The sequence below is a fragment of the Rhineura floridana genome, chromosome 7 (genome assembly GCF_030035675.1).
Source record: "Rhineura floridana isolate rRhiFlo1 chromosome 7, rRhiFlo1.hap2, whole genome shotgun sequence".
In the NCBI taxonomy this organism is placed as follows: Eukaryota; Metazoa; Chordata; class Lepidosauria; order Squamata; family Rhineuridae; genus Rhineura; species Rhineura floridana.
In genome coordinates this window covers 28,900,829-28,919,595 of record NC_084486.1, presented here as the reverse complement: position 1 = coordinate 28,919,595, position 18,767 = coordinate 28,900,829, and the positions used below count along the sequence as shown (strand labels likewise).

Genomic DNA, 18,767 nt, shown 5'->3' with positions numbered 1-18,767 from the left:
CAATTCTCATTAGCCCCAGCCAGCATGGCCAGCGGCCCAAGGGTAAGGAAGCTGTAGGCCAGCAACATCTGAAGGGCTGCTGGTTCCCCATCCAAGTTGCCTTATTATATTGTGTCAAATTATTAGTCCATCTGTTAGTCTATATACTCTCTATTCCACCTGTAAGTGGATCTTTAAGATCACAGGGAGAAGTCTTAACCGATCCTATGATCCGCTACTGAGCTCTAGGCTCCAGTTTTTAACACACCATAAAATTGGCCCATAGTTCAGGCCAATTGCATGATATGGTGCCAGCTATTTACTTCTAATTCTCAAGCACAACTGCTTTTTGTTTCTAAAAAATATGATGTTTATTTTGTGTCAAATTGACTCAGAAAGCCCATAGTGTAGAATAGTGTTTAAAACGGTAAGAGCCCTGTTGGATCAGAATAAGGATCAAGCAGCCTGTTTCAACAATGGCTAGCCAAATGCCAGGGCTTAAAAGCAATAGCCCTTTTCCTTTGAATGCCCCCCTCATGTGGTACTCAAAGATATGTTGTCTCTGAATGTTGAGGATATTCCTCATTGATAAAGCCTACCTTCATGACCTTATCTAACCCCTTTTAAACTAGCTAGTAGCCATTGTTGCATTATATCGCAATGAATTCCATAACTATACATTGTGTGAAATAGTACTTCCATAATACAGTAGGGCCCCGCTTTACGGCTCTTTGCTATTGCGGTGGTCTCAATTACACACAATTAGACTAAAGCCCCACTCTTACGGCGCGTGTTCCGCTTTTGTGGCGGTTTTTGGGCGTCGGGCACCATTCTATTCAATGAGTTCTGCTTTTTGGCGGTTTTTGCTTTTCGGCGGGGGTCTAGAACATAACCCACCATATGAGTGCGGCCCTACTGTACTTGCTGCAGGGGAATCTTGACCTTAACTTATCTGATCAGTTATTGTTAGCAGCATGTTAACTGTTACCTTAACAACACACACACACATTTCAAACCAGCGGAAAATGAAATACTAATCCACCAGATATTAAGACTGCAGCATTCTTTTTAAACTTAAATATTGTTCAATATTTTAAACAAAAAAGTAAAATCAAGTTTACCCTGGGGCTTTGTGGAGCAGTAATTCAAGAGCATCCTTAAGTATCACAATAATGGGCTCAAAATCCAGCTAAGGAGGGGCAGGCAATTATTGTAGTTAGGAGCAAATTAAATCTTCATCTGGTGAGCCATAGTAGAAGAACTGAAGAGAAAATAAGCACAGGCTGGGCTTATACCAGGAGATTCCTGAAACTGAGAGGGAGAGGGAGAGGGAGGGAGAGGGAGGGAGGGAGAGGGAGGGGGGAGGGAGGGAGAGGGGAGGGAGGGAGAGGGGAGGGAGGGGGAGGGAGGGAGAGGGGAGGGAGGGGGAGGGAGAGGGGAGGGAGGGGGAGGGAGAGGGGAGGGAGGGGGAGGGAGAGGGGAGGGAGAGGGAGGGAGGGAGAGGGAGGGAGAGGGAGGATGCCTGAACAGGCTGAAGCTGAATCCTGCTAAGACAGAGACTCTGGAAGAGTGGTTCCTAGGTCCAAGAATTGAGGCCTTTGCCTTTTCTGTGGGATTGTACTTTCTCTGAAGGAACAGGCATGCTGTTCAGGAGCACTCTTGAAACCATCACTGTCTCTGAAGGCCCAAGTGGCCTCCATGGCAAAGAGTGCCCTATCACTAACTTCAGCTGGAGCATCAGCTACGCCCTTCTCTGGACAAGGATAGCTTGACCACTGTGATTCATGCACTGATAATGTCAGATTTAGATTAATGTAGTGCACACTGTATCAGGTTTCCCTCATGGCTGGCCAAGGGCTGCAGCTGATGCAGAATGCTGCAGCGTCGGTGGTGAGTGATGCCCCTTACCAGGCACATACCGTGCCATTGCTTGAGGGATCTGCATTGGCTGGCAGTGAGTCACCAAGCCAGTTTTACTTGCGTATAAAGCCCGAAACCACTTTTATCTGAAAGACCAGCTTCCCCTCCATTGCTCAGTAAGGGCATTAAGGTCAGTAATTAGTCTTACTAGGGCCTCATGATTATCAGCTTATGGTGACATGGAGGCAGGCTTTTCAGTGGTGGCACTGGTGTTGTGAAATGCATACACTCCCTGCTTGAACATTAGAGGCCCTACCTGTACAAGCATTCTACCAGCTTTTGAAGACTCACCTCTTTCCACAGGCATTCCCTTTATTCTCTTGAACTGAGTCTCCCGTTTTGATTGCTGTGTTGTTTTAATGGGATTGTTTTATTGCATATTTTAATAATAGACATTTATATATTAATTTTTTGGTGGGATTGTTTTATTGTGTATTTTTAATCTGTATTTTAACAATGTTGTACAATTAGTTTGTATATTTTGCATACCACGTAGAAGCCATCTGGGCATTAAGTATCAATTAATCATGCCTTTGCGTCAGTGTGATTAGATGAGCCTGGAAACCATGTCCAGCTTCTTTATGTTACATTTTTGTTTAATTTACAGGCCTATTAAAAGGGGAGACATCTTGCCACCTGAAAGAGGCAGAGAGGTTGCCAAAGAGCTTGGGATACCATATTATGAAACTAGTGTGTTTGACCAGTTTGGCGTCAAGGATGTGTTTGACAATGCAATTAGAGCTGCCCTGATCTCTAGGAGACACCTACAGTTCTGGAAATCACATTTGAAGAAAGTCCAGAAACCTTTACTTCAAGCACCATTTCTACCTCCGAAAGCACCTCCTCCAGTTATCAAAATCCCAGAGTGTCCCATCACCAATATCAATGAAGCTGGATACTTACTGGACAATCCATTGTGTGCAGATGTCATGTTTATCCTTCAGGAATATACTCACATTTTTGCTCACAAGATCTACCTAGCTACCTCTTCTTCAAAGTTTTATGATCTTTTTTTAATGGAATGTGAAGGAACCCCAGACTTACCTGAAACTCATTGTAATAAAAAAAAGGCCAGTAGAAACTTTATGGCCCGAACGTGCAGCCTTGAAACAGATGAAAATTGTGAGGTGGCAACCTTAAAATCTTCCAGTGCCAAACTCATGTCATCAACAGATAGTGGTAACCCTTTAATAAGTTTAGAGCTTGAAGCAGGGGAAGTCAATTGCCTGAAGCAAGTGTCTGCATTTTGGGGCAAAGGTTTTGTTAGCATGCATAGAGAAATGCAAGTCAACCCTGTTTCAAAGAGGACTTGTGCTGTAACAGTAGTCAAGATAGATGCTTCCATTCAGCCCGGGCCTTTTAAAACTGTTTTGCAGTTTTTGTACACAGGGCAGCTGGATGAAAATGAAAAAGATCTCACCAGGGTAGCTCAGATTGCTGAGATACTAGAAGTATTTGACTTGCGGATGATGGTAGAAAACATCACAAATAAGGAAGCCTTCATGAACCAGGAAATTACAAAGGCTTTCCATGTCAGAAAAGCTAATAGGATAAAAGAATGCCTATCTAAAGGAACATTTTCTGGTGAGTATTCATGAATACCTCCTTATTATCCCTTGTGTTTTAATCCACAACAATAATTCAAATAATACTTCCATATATATAAAGCAACGTATAACACTACTATGGGAGTCAGTGGTCCAGTTCAGTCATGCTAAAGTTTACCAGGGACAGCAGCTCTGTGGCACAGCCCCATGGAGGATGCAACATAAGACCTGGTTTCCATATTGCCTGATAGTGCTTCCTAGTAGGGATTTGTGTGAGCATGGCAGCTTTAAGAAAAAAATGCTGCCACTACACTGGTGCAAATCATTGTCAGGAAGTGGCACCTGACAATAGGATTGTGCTGGTTCATATATTACTTTCTCCCTGTAGCTGGGGCCACACATCCATGTCATGTGGAGGATTATGTCTGAACCAGGCCATTATGATACAACAGGTAGTACTTTTAGAAGTGAATCTGGACTGTCCAGATTTAAATCCGTGTTCAGCCATGCACATATTAGATGGCCTTGGGCAAATCTCTCTCTCTCTCTGCCTCAGTTCTGTGTTTGTTAAATTGTAGTATTAGTGACTGTACTGCTGTAAATGGGTTGGCACTTTTCTTAACCTATATGTACACTTTAAACTAGGGCCAAACTTCATGTGGGAAAGGATACCCATTATCAGATATTTCAATGTCTTTTTTTCTAAAGCAGTAGTAGCTACAGTTGTCATGGCTTCTCCCCCAACCCAAACCCAAAAAATCTCCCAGCAGGCAGAGGGTGAATTTAATTGTGGAAACAGTACAGGATAAAAAGGTTAAAATCCCCTTTCCCCAGCACAGTGTTTACACTCAAATGAGCGGCCTCTTTGAAGTAAAAACAAAGATATCAGATCCCTTATCACAAGGAAAATTGCCTTTATATTGGTTTGATGCCATCATCATCATCATCATCATTATTATTATTATTATTATTGCTAGGGATTATTGTTTGGCAACGTATGTGGCATTCTCTGTTGCACCATCCCTGCACTCACCACCACCATACCTACAATTGCAAGGATTCTCTGGGAGGAGGGTACAACTGTTAAAATTAGTTTAATGTAATGCAAATAAAACTAATGTACAACAGAAATTATAAATAGAGGACTCTTATTTATGATATAAATTACTAAAGATCTGCAGCAAAAATTTATCAGGTTGGTCAATTAGGAATTAAAGTTGGATGCACACATCCTGTTTCACCCATATACAGAAAGGCTGATCCATAAATATTTTTTCTGTATACTGCAGGAGTTAAGAACATTAGACGCTGCTTATACTAAGTCCATTCAGCTTATTGTCTACACTGACTTGCAGCAGCTGTCTAGGTTTTCAGACAGAGATCTTTGTCAGGCCTTAGTGGAGATGTTGGGTGTTAAACCTGAGACCTTTTACATGCAAAATATGTGCTGTACCACTGAGATATAGTTCTGTTTCCTTAATTGTGAGGCATTCAGCCAATTTGATGACATGCATGAAGTGCAGGCTAGAACATTGTTAGGTTATGTATGCTGCTGCTTTTCACACAAACCAGTGAAAAATGGTTGGGTAGAACTTATGTAAATGAAGCCTTCACTGGCCAGATTTCAGTAAGTGAGGAGTAGTACAGAGCTGTTATTTTGTGGAGGCCCAAGTTTCCATTGTTACCTGTTCCTCACTTCAAAATTTATGTGCCCTTTTTGATGTCCTTCGTGAAGCAAATTTATTGCAGCAATTCCATGAGAGTGAGGTGTGTGCTTTCTACTATGTCTTACTTCAGTTATTGTATTTGACTGCAAGCACTTTCCATCATAGGTTATGGTTCTGTTTCTTTGATTCCATGGCAGATGTGACATTTAAGTTGGAAGATGGAAACATAAATGCTCATAAACCACGGCTGATCTGTAGCTGTGAATGGATGTCTGCAATGTTTGGAGGATCATTTGTTGAAAGTTCAAATAGTGAGGTACTTGTCCTCTTTGGTGTGTAACCTCAGTAATGTACCATATGCTTTATGTTTGGGGTTGATAATCTGCAGTGGTTTAAATAATGGGACATTTTGCAGGAATTTGTCATCACTAGCTCAGGCAACATTTTCAAAATGTTTTAGGTTCTAAACGACTCCTTTCAGAAGTAATCTCACTTGAATCAGTGTTTTTTAGGGTAATTTCCTCTCTTTTTCCCCCTATGGAGCTAACTTTGAATTTTAAATTAATGTGCTTGTACTGTTGCGACGTTCAAGGGGATCCCTTTAAATTAAATTGGGTGATGGAAGGAACCAGGCAAACGAGACACTCTTCAAGCCACTGTTCTGGGGGTCATAAATAGAAGCTTGCTGGACCAAATCTGGACTCCTAAACAGTATTTACCAGCTTCCTAATTCTTAACTCAAAGAATTAGTGTGGTGCGCGTTTGTGGCAATAGTATTTGCCAGCAGGCCTCTTTGGTAAGTCGGAGGTAGGACCTTGCCTCTCCATCTCTGACTCTGTTATCACAGTACTCCTTCAGAAAGTCTTAATTGAGAGACAGCACATTATGCCTTCAAATGGAATCATTAACTTCCTAATCTTCCTATAGACTTGGGTTCTAATATCTCACTGCAAAACATATGCATTTTGTATCAGTCATGAAAATAACACCAAAATGATAGCTTTTTTCTTGCCCAAGTACACATCTACAAGTGCCTGATTTTATCAGAAACAGAATACAATACCACGCGAACTGCCCCATTTGAGAGGAAGATGTATTTTCATTCATGTTTATCCCATCCCTTCTAAGTTAGTTAGTCATTTAGATATTTGTATGTTTTCTTTCAAGATGGTTCATATCATAAAACAAATTAAAATAAAATACAGTGTAAGCAACAATTCAATAAAATGACCAGTAGTGAATTTGTTTAAAAAGCAATAGTGATTAAATTATGCATAAAAGCCTGGACCAGTCACAGATTAATTAGTTAAAACTAGGTGTAAATAGCCAGATCTTTAGAGCCTGTTTAAAAGCAAGCAATAAGGGAACCAAGTTTATTTGCTGTCGAAGGAAGTTCTGTAATTATGGGGCCACCACTAAGAAGCCCCTCATAGCCAGTAGCCTGACAAGCTAGTAAGCAGGCCAATTTTAATAGCCAGACAGGCTGATATGAGTGCAGGTGGTCCTTCAGATAACCCAGTTGCAAGCTGTTGAAGGCTTTAAAAGAAACTACACTTTGAATGGAGCCCAAAGGAGCAATGTCAACCAGTGCGTTTCTGTGTTAAAATTCCCTTCAATATGACACTGAACAGTCGTTAACTCTTCAGAATTCTAAATAAAAAATGATACATTCTTGAATGTAAAAACTTTTAGGAAGATCTGTGAGATACCTTTCCTAAGGTGAAGAATATTCATTATCTACATTGCTGTGAAGGATCAGCTGGAGTACACTCTGTCGTGCTAGTAGCAATATAGAAAGGTGTGGGGTTTGTTTGTTTTTAGTAATATGCTTTTAAACAAAAAAGGCAGCTCAGCCCACCTTTTTTAATTTTTATCTAAACTCAAATACTTGGAATAATTTCCTAATTATTCATCACATTTAACTATAGCATCTTTGCTTTCGCCTTGATTATCGAGGGGATGCATTCACATCAAGAGAAAATGATACCGCTTAGCACTGCTGTGGCTCAGCTTTTTATTTATTTATTTATTTAATATTCTGGAAGTTGTTCTATTTTAAATTTTTTCTCATTACTTTTAAAACAGCAGTAAGCATACTTCCCTCCTGAGAGGCACTCTCAGCAGGTGGTTCATTAAAAATACATACCTTGATTTTTAGTAAGCAGCGCTCTGCAATAAGAACATATATTCATTTTCTGCAATCTGCTTCCTAGTTATAAATCCTAATAGCTTGCGTTCTTCTTGGTAACCTTAAAATATTAATTGCAAAGCCTTGGATTTCTGTAGCGCACAAAGCAGCACATCTGAGATCTTTAAGTTCAACAATATAAGTACAGCCATGGAAATGTACAGAGAAGTAGCTGGTTCCAAGATGTGTATAGCACTTAGTGACTGAGGCAATTTGACATAAATATAATGAGCTGCTTCTAATTTATTTATTGTTTTGAAATTCTGCAGGGAGAACAGGTTATTTGCAGCAATAACTCATGCATTCACGCTTATTCTGCGCAACAGAAACCAACAGAAAAAATTCCAGTGTTCCCATTTGATCTACCTTAGATTAAGCCACTGTAAGAGATGGTGGGTCTTTGCCGTGCCCTGGTGGCACCTGCACACGACTGTGTTTTTAGAACAGTGGATTCCAAATATTTTTGCAAAGGGGCTTGAATGGATTTCTGCATTTGTTTAAGTCCCGCCATAAGATTAGCTACATCTTCCTTGAGAAAAGCATGTAGAAGATTGTAGAGCTTTTTGCAATAGTTATTTTCACTGGTCGTCCCCTGTGGAAGAACAGCTGAAAATGCCTCTGGGACATCTGTGGGTTGGTTTGTTTTTTAAAAATGTATGATTTTGGATGTTTGCTCGCTTTAAGTTGTTTCCTGTATATCTTCAGTGCCCGAATCTTAGCGCCACCCCCTATAGAGAAATCCACATGCTTCACCTTAACAGCATTGCCTCCAGTGTTCATCTTAAGGTGGTTCAGGTTTTCCCTCTGGGGCACTGAAGATAGTGGTGCTTCTTAAAGTGAGGAGGGCCAAGGCACAGAGATTTAGACAGAAGGGGTAGGGGAGGGGAGCTCCTCCCTGACTTCTCATGTTCAAACGACTGGCTCCAGATTTGAGGGTGCTTTTGTCAAAGTACCCTTGGTGAGCCTCTTCCCATGTGGATTGGCCTCCTTGAGGTTCATGGGGAGCTTACCTTACAGTGTGGTGGAGGTGCAGGCTCCCCCACACCATTTTTGTTTTCTTTTTAGCTGTAGGCAGTGGCAGAGCTTCTGAGAGTAGGGATGAGATCTGTTGGCTGCTGCCAGTTTGAAAGCATTCCGTCGACCTAGCAGACTAGTATTGATTCAAGTTCTTTCTTTGTCCACATGTCACTGCTTTTACCGATCCATTTCTCTCCCCTTGGAAAAAAATACTGATATTAATGTCAATATTTGGAAAGGAAAATATTAATATTTGGGAAAGGAAATATTGATTAATTGAAGGAAATATCAATAAAATATTGATATTAATATCAACATTTTAGACACAGATTTAAAAAAAAAACATTTCTGAAAATAGCCGTGGATCTGCAACAATAGCAGATTAACGGAAAAGCAGTACCAAGTCTGAACTGGGTGGAATTCTAGTACAGTACATCCCTACCTGAGAACCATGTTTTTGTGGCAGCCATCATCTCCCCCCTGCATCCCCCAGTCCGATGTAATGCCACTGCATTGTGGGGAAAACAAAATGGTGGCCACTGAAATGAAATCTTTGAGGGTGTAGACCACAGAAAGGCAGGTATCAATGTGGAAGGTCCTGTTGGTGCCTTGGCAGTAACCCAAGAATGCTGCATGCTGACACTAGACTTACATGTGCCTGTCTAGAACATGAGGCAAAATGGCAACCCATCCCCTTGCGATTAGAATAATACTGCAGACTCTGTACCCTGTACCTTGCTTGAGAGTGAGGCAATATTATACAGCCAGTGTGGATTTTTTGCATTCCGCAATGTTAAATTGAAAATACCCCCCATGCCATTCTGATATTTCCTATAAGTTCATTTCAAAACAAAACCTTACAAAACTTACAGTCCTGAACTCAGAAATGCTTGCTTAACAACCCTCTAAATTGTCATGGTGATACACTAAACAGTCAGAGAGAATGTAGAGTTCAAAGTGTAAAAAGAGAGAGAAAAATTCAGACCCCTTTTTGACTTTTTTCTGTCACAAGTTCTCATAATCTGTTGAAATTCATTACAAATCATTCGAGTTCACTGAGTATCTGTAGTCCTATTACTGACCTTGCCCCATACTCTGACCTTCATCTTCTGCAGTTTAAAAGTTAAAAAAAATGCCTGGCTGATTTTTAATTAATTTAAGAAACTTTACATTGAAGCCAGTGATAACATTGGGAATGCTCAGTAAGAACCAACTGTCAGTGTTCTAAAAGCCAGACTCACAGCTGCTGGGCTTGCCTGATCAGGGGGCTACACTCATACCAGACCTTGATTTCACTTTAGACAGTCATGGCTTCCCCCAAAGAATCCTGGGAAGTGTTGTTTGTGAAGGGTGCTGAGAGGAGACTCTCATTCCCCTGATAGAGCTCCAGTGGGCAGAGTGGTTTAACAGTCAGCCACTCTGATTGATGGTCTGTGAGGGAAACAGGGCATCTCCCAGCCACTCTCAGCATCCTTCACTAACTACACTTCCCAGGATTGTTTGAGAGAAGCCATGACTGTCCAAAGTGAAATAATGGCCTGGTGTGGATGTGGCCAGGAACAGCTTTGGTTTAAATTTGAGTGGGAGGCTACATGTGCCTGCTGTAGAATAAAAAGGTGACGAAAAGGCTGAAAAGCAATGCTACTGTTCACAATGTTTTATTTTGGAAAGGAAAGGGCCCAGTGCCCGCCCACCCAATCTCCTCCCCTCCCTCCCCCTCCCCAGGTCAGCTTCACCTATCCTAAACATGATTGCACAGAAATCACATTGAACTCAAAAAGTATGCAAATGATCAAACCCACCCTCCCTTCTCCTCCTTTGCCTCTCCCTTCCTCTCCCCCTCCCCTCCCCATGGTCAGTTTTACCAATCTTAAGCATGATTGTACAGGAGTAAATTCCACTGAACTCAATAAGCATGCAAATGATCAAACCTCCCCTCCCCTCCTCCTTCCACCCATCACCTCCCTTTTGCCCCTTCCCTCCCCCTTCCTTTGCTCCTCCCCTTCCAATCTCCTCCTTCCTGCTCCCCTCTCCTCTCCTCCCCCATGGTCAGTTTTACCTATCCTAACCATGATTGCTTGGGAGTAAATCCCTTTGAACTCAGTAAGCATGCAAATGATCAAACCTGCCCTTCTCTCCTCCCCTTCCTGCCTGCTCCCCTCCTCCTCCTCCCCTCTGCCCTTCCTCCCCTCCCTCCTCCTCCTCCCCGCCCCATCACCTGTGGTCAGTTTCATATATCCTAAGCATGATTGCAGGGGAGTAAATCCCACTGAACTCAATAAGCATGCAAATGATCAAGCCATTCTCAGCAAACTTGCACAGGATCCCATTTCTTAGCTCACAGATTAAAAAGCAGAGAAATTCACCAATAGGCAAAACACCTTGCAGTTTGAGAACATACCTATAGCCAACAGATATTTCTACTGAACTTTAATAAGCAGGGAGATTGGGCACCTATAGTGAATGCGCCAGGGGAGCAGGAGACCTGACCTCCTTTCTGAGATATTGTACTGCCCTACAAATTTGTCAAACTGCAAACACCATTTAGGTTGGTCTTTCACAGGCCAATCCACTTTCTGTGTAGCTTGGAAGAATTTGGTGGCATGCGCCTCTGAGCATATGGTGAGTTGTGGCAACACCTGCAATCAGCCCAAATAATAGAAAGAAGACAGGTGCTGTGCTGATTTTGTTTTAGCAGGGGGAAAGCAACAATATTAAGACAGTTGATACCGTTCAGATGGTCACTTTAAATGTTTTTTTTTACTTTGCAATTTTAGTGACGTTTCCTATAGTAAATCATTTTCTTTTGTTTCTGTGAATGTGTGAAGCACAGCAACACTTTGCAAAATATACACTAAACAACTCCCCAAAATTGTGGAATAATAGCACTCGCTATTCTGCAGAATAGTCTCCAGTGGACATGAGGAGTGTCTCAGTTTGCACAAGATAAAACAGTGGGAGGTGAAATATATTCTAGCAAATTTCTAGGTGTGCTCTATGTTTTTAATTGACCATGCCCACCTTTCCTTAAATGAAGTGGTTTAAACATAGCAGGCTGAAAACACACATCTTGGGTAGGCCAAGTTTGTTTTTTCCAACAGCTAGAGTGATTGCTTAAGTAGCAACATATCAGTCTGATTGTAATCAGTCTGATTTTACATCAAACTGCAGTTTCAGATTCAACTGTTACTGCACCCAAAATAGAAATAGAACATTACCTGCAATTGGAAACACAAAAGGCTGTCTTCACCATCATATGACAATGACCAATAAAAAGGCTTTGAAATTAATAAAAAAATAGATTTGATACAGGTTTCTAGGATGAATAATGAGGGAAATAAAATTTTCTAGATTAACTTCTCTGTAGAAACAATAGTAACATAGGAAAGAAGCAAAGTAAGAACATCAACAAACATACAAAAATGTAATTCTCCATCTTTGGAGATGGCAGGTGTTGCCCCCACTCACCATATGCTCAGAGGCACATGTTACCAAATTCTTCCAAGCTACACAGGAAGTGGATTGGACTGTGAAAGACCAACCCAAGTTGTGTTTGCATTTTTACAAATTTGTAGGGCAGTACAATACCATACTACTAGCAGAAACCAGTAATGATTTGAAACGAATGCTGATGAAAGTTAAAGAGGAAAGCGCAAAAGCAGGACTACAGCTGAACATCAAAAAGACTAAAGTAATGACAACAGAAGATTTATGTGACTTTAAAGTTGACAATAAGGACATTGAACTTGTCAAGGATTATCAATACTGTACCTCGGCACAGTCATTAACCAAAATGGAGACAATAGTCAAGAATCAGAAGAAGGTTAGGACTGGGGAGGACAGCTGTGAGAGAACTAGAAAAGGTCCTCAAATGCAAAGATGTATCACTGAACACTAAAGTCAGGATCATTCAGACCATGGTATTCCCGATCTCTATGTATGGATGTGAAAGCTGGACAGTGAAAAAAGCGGATAAGAGAAAAATCAACTCATTTGAAATGTGGTGTTGGAGGAGAGCGTTGCAGATACCATGGACTGCGAAAAAGACCAATAATTGGGTGTTAGAACAAATTAAACCAGAACTGTCACAAGAAGCTAAAATGATGAAACTGAGGTTATCATACTTTGGATATATAATGGGAAGACATGATTCACTAGAAAATACCATAATGCTGGGAAAAACAGAAGGGAGTAGAAAAAGAGGAAGGCCAAACAAGAGATGGATCGATTCCATAAAGGAAGCCACAGACCTGAACTTACAAGATCTGAACAGGGTGGTCAATGACAGATGCTCTTGGAGGTCGCTGATTCATAGGGTCACCATAAGTCGTAATCGACTTGAAGGCACATAACAACAACAAACAAACAATATCTCAGAGAGGAGGTCAGGTCACCTGTTCCCCTGGTACATTCACTATAGCTGCCCAATTTCCCTGCTTTTTAAAGTTTGATAGAAATGTCTGTGGGTTATAGGTACGTTCTTAAACCGCAAAGTTTTTTGCCTATTAGTGAATTATATAATTTCTTGGGAGGGGTATACAGCCACTTCTCTTTTCTTTTGGGTGGAGAACAAGTCAGCACATGCCAAGACTTCAGTCTTGGAAGTATTTTCTTGCCATGTAATTCTGGATATCCCTCCCTTTCTTGTATCACTCCAGAATAGAAAGCAAAAATATATACTGCATTGACAAAACAGGCTGATTTATGAGGAAAGTACTTGAAGGTTTTAAATAGGGCCTTAGGAATTATATTTTAAATACATTTAGCTGTGTAGGTAAGTCAAATTACCAGAGTTAAAGCAGTTTTGTTAGGCCTCTTCGGTTGCAGTGAATCTTTTATCTACTTCTTGAGGATACAATTGGAAATTAATCCCATGATGAACATGGGGCCTTGATGTGCAGAGCCATTTAACACAGAAAAGATGGATCTCTTGATTGACCACATCTTATTGGTAATGTTTAAAGAGTATTTTCATATTGGAAAGTACACAGTAAATGTCTCTCAGTAGTGCAACATCTTTTCAAGGTACTGTTAGTCTTGGTTTTGTAGTTCAGTCCTTTAATTGCACCCCAGTAGAACAGCCCCCTCTCACATTTGGCCATGCCCCTTCTTTAAAGAAACAGCAATAAAGAAAAGTACCTCTGACCATATATAGACTGTCTTTCCCTCACCAGTCAACATCATGAGCCTCCTTTAAACGAAGGTACAGAGCTTTTATCTAGGGTTTGTAGCAGATCCTCCCATGTAGGCCTGAGGTCTTACACCTCTCTCCTCTCCCCTTTTTTAAAGCACTACACACACCTTCCTTGATGGAGTTCTTAAAATTGTAGTTTTAAAAAACAGACTATGGAGAAGCTATGCCTACAACTTTCTCCAACTATGGCTTCTCCATAGTTTCAAAATAGAAGCTTTTTTAAAAAATATTTCAAGTATATTTGTGCCACCATCTCTCTTTTCCTGCTGATTCTGGCCAGAGAGGAAGTCTAGAGCTCCAGACATCAAGAGCCCTCCCATCAGAGTAGGCAAGGGCAGCTTGCTTTCCTCTTCTCTTAGTAAAAGGTGTGTATCTTAGGGCTCATTCAGACCATACTAAAATCCACATTTTCTTTATTGGAATTGTCTACTGGTAGTCCAAACCTTATTGCTTTGCACTTTCTTTGTACTCCAATCAAACTATTTCCTCATCCATACTTGTAGGTGTGCCCTTTTTTATTTATAAATTCCCGCCTCCTTCCTCCCCTCCCATCACAGGGAGTGTTAGTGATTGGCTCAGATCAGACGGGAGAGGGATGAGGAAGCCAATTGAAACCCAACCAAACAGGAGGCATGGAACGAGGTAGAGTTAGAATCACCCACATAGGATAGATAGTTCAAGGCAAAGCAACTGTGACTGCCTTCTTAGATCGATTTTTCTCTCCTTTTCGCAGTGTAGCTGGTATGAGAAACTGCAGATTAAGGGTGGGGAAAGTGTGGGAAGGCAGTGATTAGAGGCCAGCATCATGTGGAAGCGGGAGAATTAATGGAGACACAAGGGTCTTACACATTGCAGATTAAATGACATTATGGATGAGCCCTTAGCTCCAAGTAGCTTAGCTGGTGGGGAGAGGAAGGGGAAATAATTCCTTGGTTTTTTCACTGACTCACTCCAAGCCACAGTTCTAAATAGAATAAAAGATTTTTTTAAAAAATAGAGCATGGTATAAGGGACAAAGGGAGAACAGGAAGGTACTTCCAAGGAAACAAGCACAATCCCAACTAACAAACAAGCACTTCTCACTGGTACCTCATTCCCACATTCACTGATGACTAGCTCTGTGGAAGGTGTCATCAGATGGTCAAAGGGGTGTCAAAGGAGTAGGGGGGCCCTGTTCCGTATTTATCAGGTTTAGTCATGTTGGCCATGAGTAGCAGGCAGCTGGGCAGGCTCAGCCATTTGGGGCAAACCCACATATTGAGGAAGGCACATGTTAAGGAAGTTATTAGTTATTGTTGTATGTTCGGTGGTAAGCTGCTTTGAGCAGGTCACAAACTAGAAATGGAAAATGGAAATGGACTGCCTTCAAGTCGATTCCAACTTATGGGCGACCCTTTGAATCGGGTTTTCATGGTAAGCTGTATTCAGAGGGGGTTTACCATTGCCTTCTTCTGAGGCTGAGAGGCAGTGAGTGGCCCAAGGTCACCCAGTCAGCTTCATGGCTGTGTGGGGATTCGAACCCTGGTCTCCCAGGTCGTAATCCAACACCTTAACCACTACACCACACTGGCTGTCACGAACTAGAAAAGGATATAAATATTTTAAATAAATAAACAACCTCCTTCTTGACGCTCGTTAAAGCCTCAGACATATATTTCAGTCATTTCCAAAGTTACTGTGCTGTACCACCCTACTGTGATTTAAAGAGAACTGCTGGGGTGCTGAAAGAAATAATTAGGGACTACTCTGAGGCTCTCGTTGTGCACCCTTCTTCCATTCTGGAAGAGCAAGTGATTCTGTTGTGCTGTGTTAGGGTATAGTAGGATTATTCCATTTCCTCTGATGCAGAGGGCCATTAGAATGATTTTTTAAGGGCTCCAGATGCATCCATGCATGACCAGTGGTCTGGGTATTCTTTCTTCCAGGACTGAAGTGAACTGTGCTTCCAAGTTTAATTTAGGAAAACAACGATGTGCCTTAACTATCAGAAGTTTAGAAAACACTGTTATATTTATACCATTGGGGGATTGTGGGATGGCCTCTTTCCCCACTGCGGACAAAGTGCCCGGTGGCTGCATCCTTAGCCATAATCACTTTTTATTTGGGAAAAATGTGTTTGGAAGAGTTAAGTGTTGTAGCAGCAAATACACAGTTACTGAAAGCAATTGTCCTAGGAAAGCTCATACTGCTAGGTGCTGAAAAATAATCAGCAGCTCAGAGAGCATCTCTGAATTATTTTTAGCTACATGGTGTTTATATTAAGGACAAGAATGAGCTAATATAGAAGCAAAGTCCAGAAATGGCAATGTGGTGCCCTTGACATTGTATATATTGTGTCTGCATATTATTTTTCTCCACCTGATAGTCTAGAATTCTCCTCCGCCCCTTAGGCATTTGGCTCATGATGAATGTACATTCATGCTTGCTCGAGTGTATGCATGGTCAAGCTGAGGTGAAGCTTTTTTAAGTTTTTTGATTTGTTGGAAAAGATTTCACCATGTGCTCATATCTCTGACTGTCCATGATTTAACCTAAAGCTGTCTGTGAATAGCCTTCATCCTAAGGGTTTGATCTATGCCAACTCTGTTCTTTATGAGACAATTAGCAAAAGGGCCTCCTGAAATGGAAATTAATGCATCTGTAGGTGCACAAGGAGTTCAGGATCTGTGGGTGCACAAGGAGTTCAGGCTACACTCATTTGAATTATGCCATGTAAAAGAAAATACCTACTGGATATATTGCTTTGGGCAACAGAGGGTGATGACTTGCTGAAAATAAAATGTGTGCTATGCAGTCAAGACAAACAAACAAAAATAGCCAAGTGGTCAGTTTTAGTATAGCAGCACAAAACTTTCGTAGTGTTTTTATAAAAGGAAGTTTGGTTAATTGTGATGGGGTTCATTTGTATTGATAAAAGACTGGGTCTTCTATTAAAAGAAATGTAATGTGTAATAAACTGCTGTTGACATCTCCCATTGAAAGCTGTGGGAGTTGAAGTACTGAACTTCGCGTAGATTATACCACAATTTTTCGTAATGGTCAACACTTCAGGCAAGAATTTAGTAAAGCAATCATCAGGCAGGCATACCCACCCAGTATATAAGGTGGAATCCAGAGAGCTGCTTCTGGCACACCAAAGGGTATGGACAGATTCCCCCCCCTTTTTTTTTTTTGCTTTGAATGGCAGATCCCAATGTCGTTTCATAAACTGCTTTCAGAAGTTAGCAGTTTCAAAAGTGGGGAGTGGGGCGAGACTACAGATGTTCAAGAAACACAGATTGTGCCATTTATTAGATCCTGAACGTAATACCTTGCAATTATACAGAACTTTTGAAATTCACTAGGAAATACTATTTTATTATTGGGGAGGGGGTTTCCTGCTCAGTTATTTCACTCTGCTTGTGCCCAAATGTCTGTTTTTTTATTTAAAAAGCCAGAGAAAAGCATATTGTTGAGGTGCATGAGAGGATACTCAGATATTTTGTTTTTAGATAGCTAGGAGTATAGTTTAGGGAGCCAATCCAACAATTAATCAAATAATGTGAAATCTTTCCCAATGTAAAGTGTTTCATTTACTCTTGAGTGCAGGGGTGGGGAACCTTTTGTTGAAATTGCGGCTTGCCTGTCAGGGCAATGCCACTGCGTATGACAGGAATGAATAGAGACAGTACACTAGAAGTGGTGAAGATGAATCTTTTACTGATTCAATAGTCTTTTGCAGATACACAGATACACGAGCTTCTCTCTCCTTCACATACATCAAATGCACCCCCCACACCCTGAGCTGTTTCCATGGTAGTTTTATAGCCTTGGCAGCTTTCCTGCCCAGCCACCTGCAGCCTTCGGTCTGCTCTCTGTCCTTGAGCCCCAGAGTGTGCTTTTTAACCCTGTCCATGCCTTTTTGGAATACGTGCACTTCACAGCACCCAACACCTTTAGCCCTCCAGATGTTGCTGAACTACAACGCCCGTCAGGCCTAGCAAGCATGGCCAATGGCCAAGGAAGATGGGAGTTGTAGTTTGGCAACTTCTGGAAGGCCAAAGGTTCCTCACATCTGCTCTAGTGTACATTAATTCGAAAACAATACTCCCATACCAGAGCAAGCATTTCAGTTACTGAAATTCCATTACTGGATGCAGTAATGAACTGGATAAGGTCCAATAAACTGAGACTTGGTCCAGACCAGATAGAGGTACTATTAGTTGATAGTTTGTCTACCCAGCTGATTGGTTTTTAACCTGTTTTGGGGAGGCTTGCACTCTCCTTAAAGGGTCAGGTTCATAGTTTGTGGTGCTCTTAGATCCAGCATTGTTGCTAGAGGCATGGTGGCCTTGGTGCCTTGGAGTGCCTTTTATTGGCTTAGGCTGATATATCAACAGTAACCCTATCTAGACAGAGAGAGCCTTGCTGGCCAATAGAGCCAAACTGTGCCAGTGCTTTGCCATCTGCACTGACCTCCAATCCAGTTCCAATTCCAGGCCCAGTTAAAAGTGCTGTGTGCTGGTGTTAATCTGTAAAGCCCTAAATGACCAGTGGTCAAGTTACTGGAAGGATCATTTCCTCCTATATATACCTACCTAGACCCTAAGGACATCTTCAGAGATGCTTCTCTGGGTGTCCCCATCAAATGAGGCGAGAAGTGTGGCCAAAGGAAGGAAATTTTTGACAGTGGCACCCCAGTTGTGGAATGCCCTCCCCAGAGAGGTTGCCGGACACTTACATTGTGGTCTTTTTAGTGCCAGGAGAAGAAGTTTTTCTTTCCCCAGACTTTCAGTTTTTTGAAAAACATGGTTGACTGCTTTTTAGACTCTGGGCATTTCTATTTTCTGTGTTGCTGATTTTATGCTGATGATGTTTTAACATATTTTTTAATTGTATGTTCAAAGGTTTTTGTAAAAGAAACTATTATCAGTTGCTAAACAAACTAACTTCAAGCTATAGGTTATGAAGCTAGCTTGTTCAACTAACCATTGTTTCAAACCAGAGTCTTTGTTCCTATATAATGCTAAGCTTAGTGCTTTTTAAAGCAAAACTAAACTCAGCAGGAGCCCTCCTCCTACCCATGCACGCACTTGACTCTTTGCTTGGGTTCATAGTGACTCCTCCACATATGCAAACCAGACCCCTCTCTTCTTTTTCCTTTCTCCTCTGAGACAAGCAGGGGTGAAGTCATCCGGGGACTCGGGTGGGTCTTACACCCTTCACTTTTTTGGGACAAGGGTCCCATCAGGGTTCCTCTGTCTCCAGCATCCTGT

The 18,767-nt window shown here is 41.5% G+C and overlaps 1 protein-coding gene across 5 annotated transcripts in view; it reads left to right on the top strand.

Annotated features, from left to right (window-relative positions):
• Nucleotides 1-18,767, top strand: part of RHOBTB1 (Rho related BTB domain containing 1) — an 83,565-nt gene that overhangs the window by 54,279 nt on the left and 10,519 nt on the right. For all 5 annotated transcript variants that reach the window (XM_061635105.1, XM_061635107.1, XM_061635106.1 and 2 more), the window contains 2 exons: nucleotides 2,507-3,483; nucleotides 5,311-5,429. In XM_061635105.1, the coding sequence (XP_061491089.1) occupies nucleotides 2,507-3,483; nucleotides 5,311-5,429 (1,096 nt within the window). The remainder of the gene's footprint in view (nucleotides 1-2,506; nucleotides 3,484-5,310; nucleotides 5,430-18,767) is intronic.